General features: G+C 39.5%; 1 protein-coding gene across 1 annotated transcript in view; it reads left to right on the forward strand.

The window, feature by feature from the left end:
* The first annotated feature begins 1370 nt into the window (after positions 1–1370).
* The window catches only part of dnah1 (dynein, axonemal, heavy chain 1), a 31344-nt gene continuing 12798 nt past the window's right edge, over positions 1371–19916 (forward strand). The window contains 51 exon segments of the mRNA XM_053315176.1: positions 1371–1547; positions 1664–1745; positions 1965–2133; positions 2254–2404; positions 2780–2912; positions 3001–3171; positions 3287–3542; positions 3665–3822; positions 3953–4164; positions 4700–4998; positions 5183–5333; positions 5491–5684; positions 5808–6033; positions 6159–6278; positions 6382–6464; positions 6632–6773; positions 6942–7097; positions 7832–8030; positions 8138–8391; positions 8671–8883; positions 9048–9212; positions 9349–9470; positions 9711–9816; positions 9905–10138; positions 10214–10354; positions 10494–10657; positions 10783–10896; positions 10989–11177; positions 11278–11383; positions 12389–12502; positions 12591–12740; positions 12944–13030; positions 13153–13339; positions 13444–13535; positions 13631–13785; positions 13901–14078; positions 14177–14371; positions 14460–14579; positions 15007–15165; positions 15289–15393; positions 15500–15640; positions 15876–16036; positions 16124–16281; positions 16459–16632; positions 16753–16782; positions 17080–17258; positions 17623–17853; positions 18425–18621; positions 18922–19057; positions 19249–19457; positions 19577–19748. Coding sequence (XP_053171151.1) covers positions 1371–1547; positions 1664–1745; positions 1965–2133; positions 2254–2404; positions 2780–2912; positions 3001–3171; positions 3287–3542; positions 3665–3822; positions 3953–4164; positions 4700–4998; positions 5183–5333; positions 5491–5684; positions 5808–6033; positions 6159–6278; positions 6382–6464; positions 6632–6773; positions 6942–7097; positions 7832–8030; positions 8138–8391; positions 8671–8883; positions 9048–9212; positions 9349–9470; positions 9711–9816; positions 9905–10138; positions 10214–10354; positions 10494–10657; positions 10783–10896; positions 10989–11177; positions 11278–11383; positions 12389–12502; positions 12591–12740; positions 12944–13030; positions 13153–13339; positions 13444–13535; positions 13631–13785; positions 13901–14078; positions 14177–14371; positions 14460–14579; positions 15007–15165; positions 15289–15393; positions 15500–15640; positions 15876–16036; positions 16124–16281; positions 16459–16632; positions 16753–16782; positions 17080–17258; positions 17623–17853; positions 18425–18621; positions 18922–19057; positions 19249–19457; positions 19577–19748 — 8217 coding nt within the window.

Consider the following 19916-nt stretch of genomic DNA (forward strand, 5'->3'; position numbering starts at 1 on the left):
GAAAGTGACAATCTCCCAGGGCTCTCCCTGTCTGCGGCGGAGCAACACATCTTCGTCTCCATGACAACCGTTGCTAAGTTAGCCAACGCTTGCAAACTAAGATTTCAGAAGTTTTAGCAGACAGTGCACGGGACACTTAAAAGGCGCGTCACAACTTGCAACAGTATCTAAAATAGGGGAATTAAGGTATGTCTAAGGTGTCGGTGGTCACTTTTTAGTTTTCATACTTGTTTGTTTCATGGGGTTCCTTCAGTCAAGTGATATTGTGTCAAAATTGTGTTTTTCGTAGCACCACCTCTGCGGTTGGGGTTAGTACTTAGGTTATGGTTATAGTTAGGGGTAGCAGGAATAGCAAGTATTTGTTAAAATAAGGTTATGTGTAGTTTAAGGTTAGAGGAAACATGACGGAGGAACAGACTTCGACATAAACCCCGGCTAATGTATTTGACGTTATTGTAGCTATAGTAAAGGAAATAGTCTTCTGGCTGGTACACTTGATAGTGGTCATTTGGCAGTCGTAACATGGCAACAGCGGTGGCTTAAAACTGATATTACCTTTGTCACTAACGATTACTTTTACGAACAATGAATAAAAACTAGAGCAAAAATGAAAACGTTTTAAACAAACAAAACAAAACAAACAAACAAACTGTATTTTATTCAGATAGTACAGACCTTACAAAATGTAGCCAGAATAATGTTGTACCTATCTGTACTACATACCTTTATATATTCTCTGGGAATGCTCTTCTAGGGCCTACATCTAATCTCTGGTCTAAGGTGGCTAGTGTCTTGAAAATATCCTGGTAAAACCCCAATTTCTTAATGGATCACTTTATTTTAATGCAACGATGACTAGTCCACCCTCAGTGATAATACCAGATAAGTCATTGGGAAAATCATACTTGCAATTGACTGAATTATCATTTACTAAAGTAATCGTATCTGATACCAAATCAGCCCTTAGTCACACTATCAGATAGATATCTGATATTGTTACCAGTCAAACTCTCTACCAAGATAACCATAAAACACTCAACGTTCTCCCCTGAGCCTGTATTGACAAAAGAATGGCTGAATCATATTAAGGATATTACTCATAGAAAGATCATTAGCTGTAATTCACAAAGGTCTGTGATATCCTCACTCCTTTGAACCCACACTTTCACAGACATAATGTGTGTCAAATTCTTTAAAAAGTTGATCACCAAAAAAATATACAGATTCACCCCATGGCAGCAACATTATGTGCACTTTAACCTTTAAAGCTAAATCAATAGCTTGTAATGTTTATATATGTCTTTGGTATAAGGGATGAGAAATTGAAATGCGTCTTTGTTCACATATCAGTTATTCTATTCAGCTAGGTGATGGAGGGCAAATTTTTGCCTGGTTTTGGGGTTCTGGTGCCTCATCCCCCTAGCAAACCTCCAGACCACAAGCCTCTCGCTGCAAGTCACAGACACAAGCTCCCTCCAATGAGGAAATGCTGTGTGAATGAACAGAGGGGCCTCTACTCAGATATCATCACTGCTTCAAGGTTCCAGGTAAAAGCACATACTGTAAACTCGTACATCTGGCCTGACATTTTGAAATGCATGCAAAAAAACTGAGCTGCTGTTATGCTTTGATCAAAAACTAAGTGTGAATCTTTGTTGATTAGTCTCGTACAGCGGGACCTGGAACCCGGCTGAAGTCACAGGGTCAATCCATTCGTGAGTTTAGTGGTTTCAATACATCAGAAGGTGCGATACTCTATTACATATCAATTTTTGGCAAGCAGGCTGTTAAAATCAAGTGTTGTGCAATATCATATGCTTCTCTAAAATACAGTATTTTATACATTACCTGTCAAAAATTTGGACACACTTCCTCTTTGAAGAGAATGGTAAGTTGTGTCCAAACTTTTGACTTGTACTGTATGCTGTGTGTAAAAGCTTTGTCCTTCTGCACTTTTTCTGTAGTTTCTACCTTCAAGATTCAATCAGACCAGCTTGCTCCAAAGAATAACTATGGGCTCATCGCAGAGCAATTACTAACTTCTTACTTCTGCCATGGTGGAGATAAACCCAAGGTCCAGATGCCCTACAAAACCATTACTGGAAAGATCCCTCGAAAGTTAGAGATAGAGAGGTATTTACTGTTTGTGTGTGTTACTGAGGAGGACCTATTATTTAATGCTGTGCAGCTGCTTGCATTTCCTGGTGTTCCATGACTTATACTTACAGTTTTATTTTGTGTCTTTTCCAACAGACGTCGACGGGAATACTTGAATCTTGACTTTTTACAGCTCTTGGAAGAAAAGGGCATAGACTCTAATCTGCTAATGCCAAGACATCGGGGCAGTCATGATGAGGATGTGACCACACCAGACAATCCTGTGTCACCCTACCTCCCACTGGAGGTGAGTCTGTTACTGCTGCAGTATTTTTTTTTGGCATTTTGGTTCCTGATTACAAGGGCTGCATCCAACATTTATTTTCATAAACAGTTAAGCTGTGGTTTTCTAGACTGATCAATTAATTGTTTGTTGTATAAAATGTCAGAATAAAGTAGCCATCACAATTTCCTAAAGCCGTAGGTGACATCTTTAAATTGCTTGTTATGTAAGACATTCTGTTTATAATCACGTAGACAAAAAAGCAGAAAATTTTCACAATTCAAATACTGGAATTGAATAAATGACATATTTTTGCTGTGAAAATGTCATTGACAATTAATCATACATCCCATATTTTATTGTACACCCAAACTTATCTTTGATTTGTTTCTCCCTAAGATATTTGACAACGAGGAATATGACTGCCGTACTCCAGAGGACTGGCTCGCCCTGGGAAATGGTGATGCAGCTCCTGATTGGAAACCTATTCCTGCGAAAGCCCTGCTGCCTACAGATGATGAGATATCATCTGGTAAAATGTTTTCTGAAATATAACGTGAAAACAGGGATAGAAATTATTTTCCTGCTTTGATTCATTCTCTTGTCTCTCTCTTTAGAAGAGGATCCTAAACCCCCCTCTCTAGAGTACAGCTGGCATTTAGTTGGCATTCTTGACTATAGTAATGAGAAATGCCAGTACCTGGTAGAGAAGGTTCACATAAGCAGTGGACTGACAGATGATGAAGGAAATCCTATTCTTGACGAAGAACCCAAAAAGGATATACCTCCTGGTGACTTTTTATGTTTTTGCAATATGATGATACTGTACTGTCTTGACTCTGTCTCTGATGTCCCTCTGTTTGTCATGTTGAGCATGCATGTATGCTTTCTGCCTCTCTTACACAGGAGGAAACACTCTGTTAATAGGCAGTCAGTATTGGGTACCCAGGATCAGATTGTTATTCGCAGCTGAGGATCCACGTGTCTTTGTCCAGCGGATCCAGTATGCTCTGCGCTGCAGGGAGAACACAGAGGCCCTTCTCCTCTACCACCTAACTGCAGACTGCATGCCCATCTGGAGGGGAACACCATCTCTCAATGCCCACAGTCTCCAGCAAATGAAAAGCCGTACCCTTTCAGCCCCTGGCCTCAGATTGAAAATGTGAGCAATGTCAACTTTAACTGTTGTTGTTACTTGTCTCCTTATTCACTTTAAAAATATATATATATATACCCATGAATTGCAATGCTATATAATGAATATGGGGGATATTATGTATGCAGGCTGGAGAAGTGTATAGGGAACCTAGAGAAGGAGGTAAAACTGGAATATGACCGAACTATGAACCGCATCAACCTGGACAAAGTAGTGATGAGCCATCGGGAGGAGTTTTTACATGTCACCCTGCCACAGAAAGATCCTGAGCATGTACCGCAAAAAGGTCAGACACTTTGCCTTGGACACATTTGTTTGAATCAGCGGGGTTAGGATTAAGGAAATCACCAACTAATCCCTGACATTCACCTTTAGAATATAAATACTGGACACTGCTTTATTTTGCCTTTGTACAGGTTGTATTCCAGTTCCTCACTTTGACTTTGAGAAGAAAAAGTCTGCATATGTCACCTGTTCCCTGCTGTCAAGGTCAGAAGTGATCTGTATATTATCTGAAATAAAGTCTGAGTGCAACAAAGTAGCAGCCATGAGACTCTTCAACATCACCTCGATCAAACCACTGCGACTGGAAGAGTTTGAAGTCATGCAGTCTCAAACGTATACTCAGGTATTGTATGATTGAGGAGCGTTTCTACTGCTAATATTGGATTAAGAAAGATAGCTTTTTTCTTTGCATAGTTTAATTCTCTAGTAATCACTGAACATACCATAGCCAAATTTATATATAGCTAATGTGCAATAACAAAAATGATTGTATGTTGATGAATGTTCTTGTATTGGGGTGAATGTGTCTAGCTATATATTTATTTTATTTTATTTTTATTTTATTTTATTTATTATTTTATTTATTATTATTATTTTATTTTTATGTATGATGCACTGACTGGAGAGCACTTTTAAATTTCGTTGTACCTGGTGACAATGACAATAAAGATCTATTCTTATTCTTATATGCACTGCGCTATTCCTAAAACAAGGAGTTATCAGGGTAACTGCAGCTTGTTTGAAAGGTTAAATTTAAACAGTGGATACATTTTGTGGCTGGTGTTAAGCATGACTTACTATAGAAACAAACTTTGCAGACATAAAATACACACAAGTTTGTCATTAATGAGGCAGTGAATCACTTCATTCTTCTCTAGATAAGCCTGTTTCTTCGGGAGCCGTGGATGGTCATTCTGTGCAACATCATCCGTTCCAACGTAGGAACCCACATGCGAGGCTTGTACAACGTCGATGAGACTTCCTGGGAGATGTACAAAATATCCAAGATGTACAGGCTGATGGCTATGATGCGCTACAAACTGCAGGACACCTTGCGCTTCCTTGTGCAGGACTCGCTGATCAGCCTGACTGAGCTGCTGTTGGACGCCTGTCACAGTGTGCTGACTTGTCCTCAGGACCTGGTCTGGGGGAACGACCTCATCAATAGCCCCTACAAGTAGGATAACATACATTTGCCCTAACATTACATATACCCTTCCTTATATTCCCTCATTCTCTAAATATATCTTGAAGTCAGCTATAAGTATTTATTTTTGATGTTTTTCATAGTAATTTTCACGTAAGCTATTATTCACTTTACAGCATTGTGTTGGTAATATCAGCATATTGTTTATATCTAGGCCAAAGAAGAACCCTGTGTTCCAGATTGACTTGGTTCTGGATCAGACTGGCGTTCATTACAGCACTCCCCTGGAGAATTTTGAGACATCTGTCATTATGCTGTTTGATAAGGGCATTGTGGGCACATACAATGTACCAGAACTTTATAAGGTAAAATGAAATCTGCAATCCCCCTGAATCACAGAGCAAGAAAAAAAAATAAAAATCTTGTTCAGACTCATCTATTCACAGATAGGTATAATGATAAGTATAAGATTGGTTACAGTGATGCTGAGGATTTAACTGCTCCCCCTCTTCTTCATGCCAGTTTGTGATGCAGAAATTGTTCATCGGCGATGATCCTATGCTCGAGTCAGTGAATTTGTGGGAGCCAGAAGTAACTGAGTTGAGAGAAAAGATCCGCATGGCTCTAAATAAAGCTACCATACCTCTAAAGGCTTACGCTGCTGAATATACCAAACACTTAGAGCTACACAATTCGGACATAGAAACCCTTCTCAGGTAAGTTTGTAGTTAGATTATAATAGCATGACATGGGTCAGTCAGATTTATCATCCTCTCAGACTTTGATGTATTCTGCTGAATGACTTAAATCTTCTCTTAGGCCTCTATTTTCTCTCCCAGCTCTCACACACAGGCAGAACGGAATTCCCAGGAACTTAAGAAAGAGGTGGAACAGCATCTAAAGGAAAAGGAAATTCTTGAACACTCGTTGCCATCCTCCATTGTCCTTGGTCCATTTATTGTTCGTGTTGAGTCTGTACGTCAGGCTCTCACTAACAAGAGAAAGGCTTTGGCCAATGCATTGCTGGACCACTTTGCTCAGAAGCTGCGCAAGCAGGTTGATGATGTACGTCATTTGTTTAGAGGCCTTAATGATATAGTGTTGTATATGTTGAAGTATTATGCATTGAAATGTTTTGATCATTTTATATACACAGGACATACATTTGTTTTTTTCCTGTGTTTGTCTAGGCAACTGAAGAGTGTAACATCATCAGCAGAAAGCTACGTGAGAAGCCCAACAACATTGAGGAACTGACTGAAAAGAGGGAATGGATGAAACAAATCCCAGAACAGCTAAAGAGTTACAAGGTGCAGATTGAAGGGATGAATCAGCTATCTATGTTATTTGTTATATGAAAGCAAGGTTACTTTGTCTATAAATATATTTATTTTTCAATCTGTCCAATAACAGGAACTTATCAGCAAGTCCCTGTCAGACTATGATGTAATAGACGAATTCTGCTACTGTCTTACAGACGAGGATGTTAATAAAAAGTAAGTGTAAATTCTTTTTTTTTTTGAAAATTAGATTTATGTTCACATATGGGATTGGCCGTCATTTAATTGGTCCGTGGTGGTCAGAGTAACCACAGGGAACTGAGGAATTATTCTTGTGATACCTAGTGATATTCTAGTGGTACTATAGTAACTTATCTGCGCAGGTGGACAGCTATCGGGTATCCTCAAAGGATAACCAGCCAGATAGAAGAAGCAGCCATCCAGCATGTGGAGGATGAGGGGCGCTTCCACAAGATCCAGTTACTCGACCAGAACAACTTTGAGGAGCACCTCGACTCCCTACAGGTTAGCTTAGCCTGCTATTTTTTTCATTTTTTTTGTTAAGTAAACATTTATCATAGTATCAACTCTACATTAATATTTCTATTCAAGTCTATTATCATTTTCATATTAGAAATTCACTATTCAGAGAGAAAAGTAAGTCGTTCTAAATCACCTCAACTGTGTTTATAGATGTTGGTTGCTGGGTTTGCAAGTCATGCAGACATTAGTCATGCCCATGAGATGGCCAACGAGGTCAGGCGTACTAGCAAGCAGCTGAAGGAGTGTCAGACTATGGCTCAAACCTACAACATCAGAGAGCGTCTGTTTGGTCTTCCTGTCACAAATGTAAGTGTGTAAATGTAAGAATTTATCAAGCTAAATTATTTATTGATGGGTGACACTACTTTTTTTGTGTCCCTGTGGTTTAGTCAAATTTAAAAGGGTTAAAATTTAAAATAAATGCATGAATACGTTGCACACATTATTTTCTTGTGGACTGAGTATAACATTTCTACTTTTAACCAATTTTGAGAGACTATATTAAAGGATTATACTTTGGCAACACAACAAAATGGTTTTTAACAGATTTTACAATTTTTGGCCCCAACTTCTTTAGAAAAAATGGTTGTTTTTAAGATATGTCCTGTTCAATATTGACAAAACACATTACAATTTAATTGAACTCCTTTTTTCATTTGATGTTTTAGAATGACGCAATTATTTTATAAATGTACTTAGATAAACTGTCTCTGATTCAGATATTTAATATTTATCATTCTTTGTAGTTACACCATGAGACACTTTCATGAGCACTCAGTCTTACTTTTGGTTAAAAAAATGGTGCAAATTTAATTTCAAATGACATAAAACCAACAAAAACACAAAATATAGATATTAATAAACCTGATGCATCCTTTTCAAACTAGACATTTTTGAATTTCTCATCTTGCCAACCCTTATTTGTCACTGACCCTGATACATTTTGTCATTCCAGCCACCGTATTACAGTCTAACAAACTGCTAAAGAATATACATTTGTCATGTTTTTTCTAACAGTGAAATGTGAATGTGTATTACAGTATGATCGTCTACAGAAGCTGATAAAGGATTTCCAGCCTTATAAAGACCTATGGTCCACCACATTTGATTGGCTCCGTTGGCATGAGAGCTGGCTCAATGACCCGCTGTCTTCCATCGACCCTGAGCAGCTTGAGCACAATGTCACAGATGCCCTCAAGACCATACACAAATGCATCAAACAGTTCAAGGATATTCCTGGTGGGTGACACATCTATCACCATTTAAACTTGGCAAAGTGATGTGTGATTGTGAATGTGTCTCATCTATTTTTTCTTGGCCTCTCTCTTTGTCTTAAATGACACCAGACTGCCAGATGGTGGCAACCTTAATCCGCAGCAAGATTGAGGACTTCCGTCCGTACATCCCTCTGATTCAGGGCCTGAGGAACCCGGGGATGAGGAACCGCCACTGGGAGATACTTTCAGAACGCATTCAGATGAAAGTCAAACCCAAAGCCAACCTGACCTTCTCCCGTTGCCTGGAGCTTGGACTACAGAACCATGTGGATGATATAGCTCATGTTGGTGAGGTGGCTGGGAAAGAGTACACCATTGAACAGGTAACACTGAACAGGAGTCAGACTCTTAATGCAGTGTTGTGAGTGTTTTGTTGTTTTACGATGGATGAAGTGTGTTGAAAAGGATTTCCTTTTTTAAGCTTATTTTAATCCTCTGCATGAACTAAATATAGTCAACATGCAATTTCTACAGTAGGAGCTCTTGACAGGGGTAGTATTGACTTTGTTTTTTAGTTCAAACTAACTCTCCTCGCCTTTCTTGCTGATTGACAAAGTCAATGTGTGAATATCTCTAATATTCTAACACACCTCCTCACCCAGGCCCTGGAAAAGATGGAACAAGAGTGGTCGACAGTAGTCTTTGATGTGCTGCCCTACAAAGAAACAGGCACCTACATCCTCAAGAGCCCAGATGAAGCGTCCCAATTGCTGGATGACCACATTGTCATGACACAGAGCATGTCCTTCTCACCATTCAAGAAGGCATTTGAGGAACGCATCAACACCTGGGAGAGCAAGCTCAGAATGACTCAAGTACACACAACCATAAACACACACACACACACACACACACACACACACACACACACACACACACACACACACACACACACACATACACATTTACGGTATGTCTAGCGTAAGCATCATCTTACTGAGTCTTATGTTGTTCTACTGCCCTCTTCTGGTGCTTGCAGGATGTGCTTGAGGAGTGGCTGACGTGCCAGCGTTCCTGGCTCTACCTGGAGCCCATCTTTAGCTCTGATGATATCAACCAGCAACTGCCTGTGGAAGGAAAAAGATATCAGCAAATGGAGCAGACATGGAAGAGAGTCATGAAAAATGCCTTTAATAACCGAAAGGTCGGAGCTTTCATGATATTTGAAATGTATTTATTTGGATAAAACCCCTTGAGATGTATCATTTCATTTTTGAGGGGTCCACACATATAAAAAGACATATATGCTTGTTCATATGTGTTTCTGTGTTCATCGCTAGGTGATTGAGCTGTGTCCAGATGCTCGTCTGCTGGACAAACTGAAAGAGTGCAATGTTCTGCTGGAACAGGTCCAGAAGGGTCTTAGTGAGTACTTGGAGACAAAGCGATCCTCCTTCCCCAGGTAAGCCCCAGTCAAAGTGTCCTTAAACACTCATGGCACTGATTTCTTCTGGTGTTTATACCATATTTTTCAGTATTTTCATTTCACACACCATTTACTGTACAAGGTATACACTGATGTCACTTTTTACTGTTCCTGCATAGTCATTGATATGTAGATGATTATTTGTGGCCATGCAAAGTTATTGAACGCTGTTAATCACTCTGCATGATGCACTGTACAGTGAATATTTGTTTGTAGGTTTTACTTCCTGTCAGATGATGAGCTTTTGGAGATTCTGTCCCAGACCAAAGATCCCACTGCTGTACAACCACACTTGCGCAAATGCTTTGAGAACATTGCACGGGTTTGTTTTGGCTTACGATTGCTTTACACACAGGCTACTGGAAACATAATATGCACACCATATGAGTGACACACCTGTTGCTTCTCAGCTTCAATTCCAGTCAGATCTACAAATCACACATATGTACTCTGGAGAAGGGGAGGAGGTGAATTTGTTCCTGCCAGTGTGGCCCACTGGCAACGTGGAGGACTGGCTCAGGGATGTGGAGAAGTCTATGAAGGCCACATTGAGGGATAATATTGATCGCTCACTCAAAGTCTACCCTGAGGTCTGTGACCTCGAGTTTAATAACGATGTTTTTCTTCTCTTGTGCAGCTTGTTTGTACAATTTTACCTTGATGTAGTTTTAATTTGTTAAGAATTTGTAAGATCTACACATACCCTCTTGATCCCTCAGCAACCTCGTTCGGAGTGGGTGTTATCGTGGCCTGGCCAAGTGGTGATAGCTGGCTGTCAGGTCTTCTGGACTACTGAGGTGTCTGAGGCTTTGGAACAGCAAGACTTGGCCAACCGCCTTTATCCCCAACTACAGACACAGGTGTAGAAGTTATATTAGACCAGCCAATATTCAAACTAAATATCACTTATCACAAAAATGAGCATTTTCACAGTGTTTGTACTGCACATTGCACAGTATATATATTTACATTCTTAATATTTTACCTTTGTTTGTGCAGCTTGGTGACTTGGTGGAGCTGGTGAGAGGTGGCCTATCTAAGATGCAGCGAGCTGTGCTGTCTGCTCTCATTGTCATAGAAGTCCATGCTAAAGAAGTTGCAGCCAAACTGGTGGAGCAGGAAGTCTCAAGCGTCAATGACTTTGAGTGGATCAGTCAGCTCAGGTTATCTGTTCATTTGGTTGTTCTGTTTTCTGTCACTGTCTAGTACTGTCACTCTGGACCTTTGAGGCCACTTTATAATATTGTGTGCATTATATTAAATATTATGGGTGCATGATTATTTGTAGATATTACTGGGCAAAAGATGACTTATACATCAGAGCAGTGAATGCAGAGTTCTTGTATGGATACGAGTACCTTGGTAACTCTGGACGTCTGGTCATCACCCCGCTCACTGACAGGTAGACTTAGCTGTTAATTCTAAGGTTGTCCACTCTTGTTCTAGCCAAATGCTGTGTACTCTTTCGGATACAACACTGTCTGCCTTTTACAGATGCTACCTGACCCTGACAGGAGCTCTGCACCTGAAATTTGGAGGAGCTCCAGCAGGTCCAGCTGGAACAGGAAAGACAGAAACAACTAAAGACCTGGGAAAGGCTCTGGCCATTCAGACAGTGGTTTTCAACTGCTCTGATCAGCTGGACTTCATTGCGATGGGCAAGTTTCTCAAAGGGTTGGCAAGGTAAGATATAATAAGTGATAGAATGTCAGTGTCACTGTCAAATATCAAAAATAATCCATCAAATTCATGTGGGATTTCTTGTCTGTCTTCCATGTTTCAGCTCCGGTGCCTGGGCTTGCTTTGATGAGTTTAACCGTATTGACGTGGAGGTGCTGTCTGTGGTGGCCCAACAGATCACCACTATACAAAAGGCCCAAATGGAAAGGGTGAGATGCTGCTTGATTAGAAATTAACATGCTGGTACCTATTGTTGTATAAGTACTGTGCATAAGTACAGCGTGTATTCGTATTTTGTGTAAAATGTTTAATGTATTTGAATCAAAGAAACTTTCTATCCTGGAGTAATTACACCATTGCAGTACTGTATTGTGTTATGTAAAAATCACCAGTACTAATAAGTCAAAATGTTCAACATGTCTGCACCAACAATCACACATGGCGATAAATGCTATAAACATATGAATATTGCTATGAATTGAAAAATATTGCTTTTGAGCTAAAATGCTAAAGAAAGTTATTGTATATTGAATATTAGTAAAAAGGTTAATATAAGGTATTTTTTGTTTTTACAGCTGTTGATTGGTAGACTATATGCTAAATATATCAGTCTCATCAAATAAGCATTTATTGCATGTTAGAAATTAGAATATTAACCACTAGACACTAGACAACTCGTAACATTACATCTGTAAATTCAAAGGGTAGAGCCTTTTGAGCAGGATTTGCAACATCAAAACTAGTTTAGAGCCAATTCTGGTCAAATATTCAACTTATGTAAGTGTGATGTGGACATTTTAAGCCTCCAATGCACAAAAACTGAGAATGGACTTTACAGTCAAGTAGGAGACATTTTGTGTCCAGTAGAAAAACCTTTGAGACAAAATATATTTGCACATTTATAAATTCTTGAATTTTAAATTAGGGAGATGGAGTAGATGTCATCACAAGGATTTTGTGGAAGAACTGTATCAGATACAAATTATCATTCAAAGTATTTTATATATATCTTAAAAGATGTCTGTGGGGATATTTAACTTTAGTTAAAATTTTAAAATCAACCTTTTCTTTTATTTACTTCTCTATCATGTTCTCTATCAAGTTTTAAGAAAAAGTAAGAATTGAATTTGTTTTTTCCACCACTGTATTGCACACATGATGAGGCAGTCATATGTTTCTCTAGAATAATTGTGTCTATGTTTTTGTGTTTTTAGGCAGAGCGGTTTGTGTTTGAGGGGTCTGAGATCTCTCTTGTCCCTTCTTGCGCTGTGTTCATCACTATGAATCCTGGTTACGCTGGTCGCACAGAACTGCCTGACAATCTCAAGGTTTGAAATGATAATAGCATTTTAAACAACAATATAACACTGATGAAAAGCAGTTGAGGTTCAACAAATTAGATTGTATCTCCTACAGGCCTTGTTTCGTCCAGTGGCCATGATGGTGCCTGACTATGCTATGATAGCTGAGATCTCTCTGTACTCATTTGGCTTCAGTGATGCCAAAGTTCTCTCCAAGAAGATCACCACCACTTTCAAGCTCTCCTCTGAACAGCTTAGCTCTCAGGTATGAACGCAGGGGAGATCTGTACACCAAGAAAATACACTAACACCTATTTGACTGGCAGAGGGTGTATGTTATATTACCAACATGTGAGTTGGATTTAAACATAGAGAGTAAAAATAATACAGGGCTTAACTTAATGGTAACAGATATATATATGTATGCAAGAAAAATTAAAATATTAACTTTTCCTTTTATTTATGAAGGATCATTATGACTTTGGAATGAGAGCTGTGAAAACTGTGATCTCAGCTGCTGGAAACCTGAAGAGAGAAAATCCTGACATGAATGAGGTTAGATATGTATATTTTGTTTATTATGTAAAGAAGGTATGAAAAAATACAACAGATAGAATTTGAAAAACAACACCTCCAAAATTAACATTTTATTATTCTGCAATCTTGCTGTCTCCTAGGAGCTGATCTGTCTGCGAGCCATACAAGACGTCAATGTGCCAAAGTTTTTACAGGATGACTTGAAGCTCTTCAATGGTATTGTGTCCGATCTTTTCCCCAAGACAAAGCAGGAGCCAATCAACTATGGCATCCTCGAAGAGTCCATGCGTAATGTCTGCACCAAGAGCAACCTCAAAGATGTGGACGGTTGGTGTTTCTGGAGGCCCAGAAAATATGATTTCAGATATGCTGTTTCCAGTATTTACAGGACATATAGATAATTGATATTGTCCTATTGTGGTAATTTGCAGGCTATATTAATAAGTGTATTCAGCTGTATGAGACTACTGTGGTGAGACATGGCCTGATGTTAGTGGGAATCTCTGGATCAGGTAAAACCAAGGTGAGTCTTTCACTTGTTAATATGTTGTTTGCAGTTTTTACAGAGTATAATCAGTGTAGTGTCTTGTTTATAAGCATTTCTATTGCATGTGTTAGTGTTATGAAATACTAGGTGCAGCACTAACAGCTCTAAAGGGCCAGCCCTCTGTGAGTGGTGGTGTGTATGAGGTAGTTCAGACCTATGTGCTCAACCCCAAGTCTATCACCATGGGACAGCTCTATGGGGAGTATGACTTGCTCACACACGAGTGGTAAGTGATGCTTTTTTTCCAAGCAAACTGCAGAAAAAATGACAACAAAAATACAGATGTATACTGTAGTGTACACACACACATGCACACTTTTTCTTTTGATTCATCTTTGTAGGACAGATGGTATCCTCTCATCTCTTATCCGTGGAGGGACAACAGTTATGGATCAGGAGAAAAAGTGGTACATGTTTGATGGACCAGTAGATGCTGTGTGGATTGAGAACATGAACACTGTGCTGGATGACAACAAAAAATTGTGCCTTAGCTCAGGAGAAATCATCAAGCTCACTGATGTAAGGTTATGTTTTCACATACAGGCTTGGATTTTTCAGTCTGTTCCTCGTCTCCTGTATCATGTGCATTTAGCTGTGTTGTGTCTTTGCTCCTGCAGGTGATGACCATGATGTTTGAGGTGCAGGACTTGGCGGTGGCATCCCCAGCCACAGTTTCTCGCTGTGGTATGGTCTACCTGGAGCCTAGTATTCTGGGCCTCGTCTCCTTCACAGAGTGCTGGCTGAGGCAGGTCCCTGAAATTATGAAGCCATACACAGAGCAGCTAAACTCCCTGTTTGCCCGGTTCCTGCAGGTGAGAGGAGACACAACATGACTGAGACAAACCAGCGGTGAATTATGTTTGATGCGTTTTATTTGATTTTTTCTGTATTTGTACACAGGACTCCATCACATTTGTGCGCACATCAGTAAAGGAGGTCATTACATCACTTGACAGCAACCTTACCTGTAGTCTGCTCAAACTTATGGACTGTTTCTTCAGTCCTTTCAACCTTAAAGAGGTTTGTATGCAGCTTTTCTTTGTGTTCTATGGTTTGAAGCAATAAGAAAACTGTTAACAGATTGTTTAGTGGAAGCTGTGCAAAGTAGTTGAAAAAAATAAGTTTTGAGTAATCTTCAAAACTGTCATTCTATTTGAATAATATATCATTATCATAACCGTAACCAAATATGGTAAAACACTGAGAACGGCATTTAACAGAGGATGTTTTGATATTGAAAATTGATGAGTGAGATTTTTGGGTTGCTTCTACATATAGCAGTTGATGATTCTTGTGCTGTGTTTTATCACTTCAGCATTTTCACATTTTCAGTCTTTTAACTGATTAAAAAGATTAAAGATTAAAGTCATAGTATTCCTTGTTTGGATCATGCTAGACATAGTGTTGATGATTGTACTCCTCACACAAATCCTTCATTGTCTTTTAGGGTGAGAAGCCACCACCCAAAAGGAAATTGGACCGTCTGAATGAGTTGATTGAGCCCTGGTTCTTTTTCTCCCTGGTGTGGAGTGTAGGAGCCACAGGAGACGCAGCCAGCTGCAAGCGCTTCAGTTCCTGGCTCAAAAACAAGATGGCAGAGGAAAAGGTCACATTAGCATCTCTAATTTAGCATCTCAATAACAAATAATTAACATAAAGTGTATTGATGGCTAGATTGTTTCTTGGCGGAGGCGCATTGAAATAAATATACATTTATTTGTTTGTGCAGATTCAATTATGTTTTCCAGAGGAGGGCTTGGTATATGACTACAGGCTTGATGATGCTAGGATTAGTCACTGGGAGGATGAAGACGAAGATGACAAGGACAGAAAAGTAAAAAGATGACACTTAATCACACAGATCTTGCAGGAATGCAGCCAAAACTTGCAGATTGATTTTTGCCTGTTGACCCATTAATCTTAGTCACTCTGTGCACTAGGTCCAGTGGGTGAGCTGGATGAAAGATGCAAAGAGTGTTGTAATCACCCCGGAGACAAGTTATTCTGACATCATCATTCCCACTGCTGACACAATGAGAATGTCTTTCCTGATGGATATGCTTTTGACCAACAAGAAACCCGTGAGTACTTTGTAATACCTCACACATGTAATGACACATCTGATCTGTCTAAAATCTGTGTTGTTTGAAATAAAAGATAGAACTTAACTTTTAGTAAAAATCTTCCTAAATATACTTAAACAATTAGGATCCAATTATGTATGCTTTACTTTTACATTTCTTTAATTTCTTAGAAAAGATACCATTATTACCACTATATTTATGCTGTGTGTGTGCATGTGTGTGTGTGGGCCAGGTGTTGTGTATTGGGCCCACTGGCACAGGAAAGACCCTCACCATGTCAGACAAGCTGCTCAGGAACATGTCCGCTGAATACATCACACACTTCCTCATGTTCTCTGCCCGCACTTCCGCCAACCAGACTCAAGATTACATCGACAGTAAACTTGACAAAAGGTATGCTGCTTTATTACACACATTTTCTATCCTAATACACATTATTTACATGACAACAATACATTTGTAACGCACAATTTTTGTCAGGCGAAAAGGTGTGTTTGGACCCCCAATTGGGAAGTATTTCATCTTCTTTATTGATGATCTAAACATGCCCATGTTGGAGACGTACGGTGCCCAGCCTCCTATTGAGCTGCTGCGGCAGTGGATGGACCATGGTGGTTGGTATGACAGGAAGCAGATAGGTAAGAACATTCAAGTTTCATTTTCCTCACTCTTGTGCTGTTTCTTTAATATATATATATATATATATATGATTTTTTGACTTTTTAGTGTTTATTTTTTTAGCGTGACATTTTCCATAATGTTAACCCAAATGTCCATCAGATTGAGCGGCTCTCTTTCCTGTCCTTACTCCTCAGGCACTTTCAAGCATATAGTCGACATCAATTTTTCCTGTGCCATGGGACCCCCGGGTGGAGGTAGGAACCCCATCACCCAGCGCTTCACACGTCACTTCAACTTTCTGTCCTTCACTGAAATGGAGGACGCCAGCAAGAAAATGATTTTCTCCACAATTCTTGGCAATTGGATGGGTGAGTCTGTGCTGCAGATTTAAGGCCGCATTTTAGTGGTGAGACAGGTGGGCAGAGTAGAGAATACTGTATTTGCACTGCAGAAAAAAAAAACTAATCAGAATATTTTTTCTCTTTCAGATGGAAATATGAGTAAAAAGGAACCAGGCAGTAAGTCAGGGACACTGAGAAAGGAAGTAGACAGAGAATGCAATCATGTAAAATGTAATTTAATAACTATTCAGCATAAGTTAGTAAAACTTATATTAAAATACACAGAACAAAGGGCTTGTCAATACTATAATCATTTTTTACAGAGCACATATAAAAACTACAAATGCTTACCAAAGCAAGATACAGTTGTCTAAAATTGTCTCCAAATCACATAGTAAAAAGATTTTTACTTGATTTTTTTACATTTTAATATAATCACTTTTCTTTTTTGTGCTGCTGTTTTTTTTTTATCAGGACCTGTGCCAGCAATCCAGCCGCTGAATGATCTTCTTGTAGACGCCACTATTCGAGTCTACTCTACCATTACCTCCCAGCTCCTCCCAACTCCAGCCAAGTCACATTACACCTTCAACCTCAGAGACCTGTCCAAGGTCTTCCAGGGCATCCTCATGGCTGAGGCTGGCATGATAGAGGTAGTCAGATCAGTCAGAATTACATTGATGAGAAATTATCACATCACTAGTATAAAATAGAGTGTGGGAAGGTCCCCAATATACTGGAATCAGGTTTAGTCACTTTATCCATTAAGTGCTCACAGTCTATGCCTCAGTGGAATGACCTTACAATAGGATATAAAGGCCATTAGAAGTGTCCAGTGTAAACAGTGTACTGTATGACTCAGGTCCACAGTGCCAGACACAGGGGGCTACAAATATTCTTGGATTCCTGGAACAATCATGTGTGAAGATGTTTGAACTGCAGAGAAAAGGTTGAAAGTGTTTTTGTACATTTCAAAATCCCCAGTGTAAAGGTAGCATTACTTTTGTGCTTTTTTAGGAAAAGGCCCAGCTGCTGCAGCTGTGGTACCACGAAAGCTGCCGGATTTTCCAGGACCGCCTGGTGTGTGCCGAGGACAGGGACTGGTTCAACAAGCTTCTGAAGGAATGCATTGAAGAGTTTGACTGCAGTTTTGAAGAGGTTGTTCCCTGCCAGCCGATTTTGTATGGAGATTTCATGATTCCTGGAGCTGACAACAAAATCTACACATTCATAGAAGACAAGGAAAAGGTGAATGGAGCCAACTAATGACCAGTGTTGTAACTGTTGTGTCTGGAGTATGTAAAGAGTTCATTTGCAAAAACATCCATCTCCATTTTTAGTATTTTTTTAATTGGGCATTCCAGGTAATATCAATCAAACTACAGTTTGGATGTTTTGATTACGTAAAAAATAACTCGACAAAATAAAAATGAAAAAATAAAAAAACCCCAAACACAGATAACTCCACATTTCATGTTTCAGAATCAAACCATGCAATGTCATACATTCACAAAGTCATACCTTGGAAAATCCTAACCAGACTACAGTACTCCAGCTGAACATAATCGCTGCCATATTGCGTCACCTGACCTGAATACTGTGTACTGATTCACTAAAGGGATTTATGAGCTTTTGTTTGAGAACGTTCTCTGATTTAAAAACATGAACTTGCAATGCACAGTTACATGTTAAGAATAACTCACAAATGTTTTTAAAGGATGGTGTTTATTAGTTTTTGCAAATGAAGTATCCATTATTTTCTATTGCTTATCAGTTAACCAGGTGATGAGTTTTTGCATCTCTTTATTATATTGTGTAGTTGGCAAAAGTGATGGAGGAATACATGGATGACTACAACCAGATCAGCACAACCAAGATGAAGCTGGTGCTATTCATGGATGCCATTGAGCATGTGTGCCGTATCAGCCGTATCCTGCGCCAGCCTCTGGGCAATGCCCTGCTTCTTGGAGTGGGTGGCAGCGGGCGCCAGTCACTCACTAAGCTGGCCTCATATATGTGAGAGGCCCACACCTTGTGCAACCGAACACTCAAATTCAATTAATCAGAAGGGTTTTTTTCTCCAATTATGTGCTTTTAGATATGCTCTAAAAGATTAGATAGATACTGTACAGTCATCCATTAACAATCAACATTCATATTTGTTACATCATGACAGTGATAGTTAAGGTTCAAGAAGAAGCTGTTTAGAAAAGAAATATTTCAAGATTGTGTTACTATAAAATATGCATGATCCATTGTTAATGCCCTATAATGAACTTGTGGCCTTATCCTCAAGATGCATTTGTCCATCTTCAGGTCAGAATATGACTGTTTCCAGATCGAGCTGGCTAAGAACTATGGCCAAGCAGAGTGGAGGGAAGACATTAAAAGCATCATGCTGAAGGCTGGTCTTCAGGACCAGCAGATAACCTTCCTCTTTGTAGACACACAGGTGAACAGTAACACTCTTTTACCACCTGCTGAAGTGTTGTGTGTGTAACATTTTTTCAATTATTAAGTCAATTTGAATGAGAACATAAAGAAAATATAAAAAATGTATCTGTTAAGTATCTGTGAATAATGACTCTATACTCTCCAGAGTGCAAGTCAACATTTTATCCACATTTTGTGTGAAACCCCCAGATTAAGAGTGAATCATTCTTGGAAGATATCAACAACATTTTGAACTCGGGGGATGTCCCCAACATTTACGCGTCGGATGAGCAGGAGCGCATCCTGATGGCCATGAAGCCAGTGGTGCAGGACATAGGTCAGCAGCCAACTAAATCCAACCTTATGGCTGCCTACATTAGGAGAGTCCGCAGCAACATCCACACTGTTCTCTGCATGAGGTAGTAAATGTACAAAGCTTTGTTTGCATGCTCTAAAGCAATTGGATTAGGTTCTTCTATCCTCCCTCCGTTTTGTCTCCCTCTCCTTCTGCCCACACCTGTCCTCTTCATCTTTGCAGTCCTATTGGTGAGGTATTTCGAGCAAGGCTGAGGCAGTTTCCATCACTGGTAACATGTTGTACCATAGATTGGTTCAGTGCCTGGCCTGAGGAGGCTCTGCAGGCTGTGGCTACATCGTTTCTTAATGAACTGCCTGAGCTAGAAGCCAGCCCCACGGCAATGAAAGGACTGGTGAGATTGCTCTGTGTGTGTGTGTGTCAGTGAGCATTATTGACATGATGGTTTTAAAATAATACTAGTAATACAAAGAAGGAATCCAGTTATTGTTCACTCCTGACAATTCAGAATTTTTCACGTGGGTAGAAGTTTTACTCCCACTATTTTATCAAAGATTGATTC

The sequence above is a fragment of the Scomber japonicus genome, chromosome 3, assembly GCF_027409825.1.
Source record: "Scomber japonicus isolate fScoJap1 chromosome 3, fScoJap1.pri, whole genome shotgun sequence".
Lineage (NCBI taxonomy): Eukaryota > Metazoa > Chordata > Actinopteri > Scombriformes > Scombridae > Scomber > Scomber japonicus.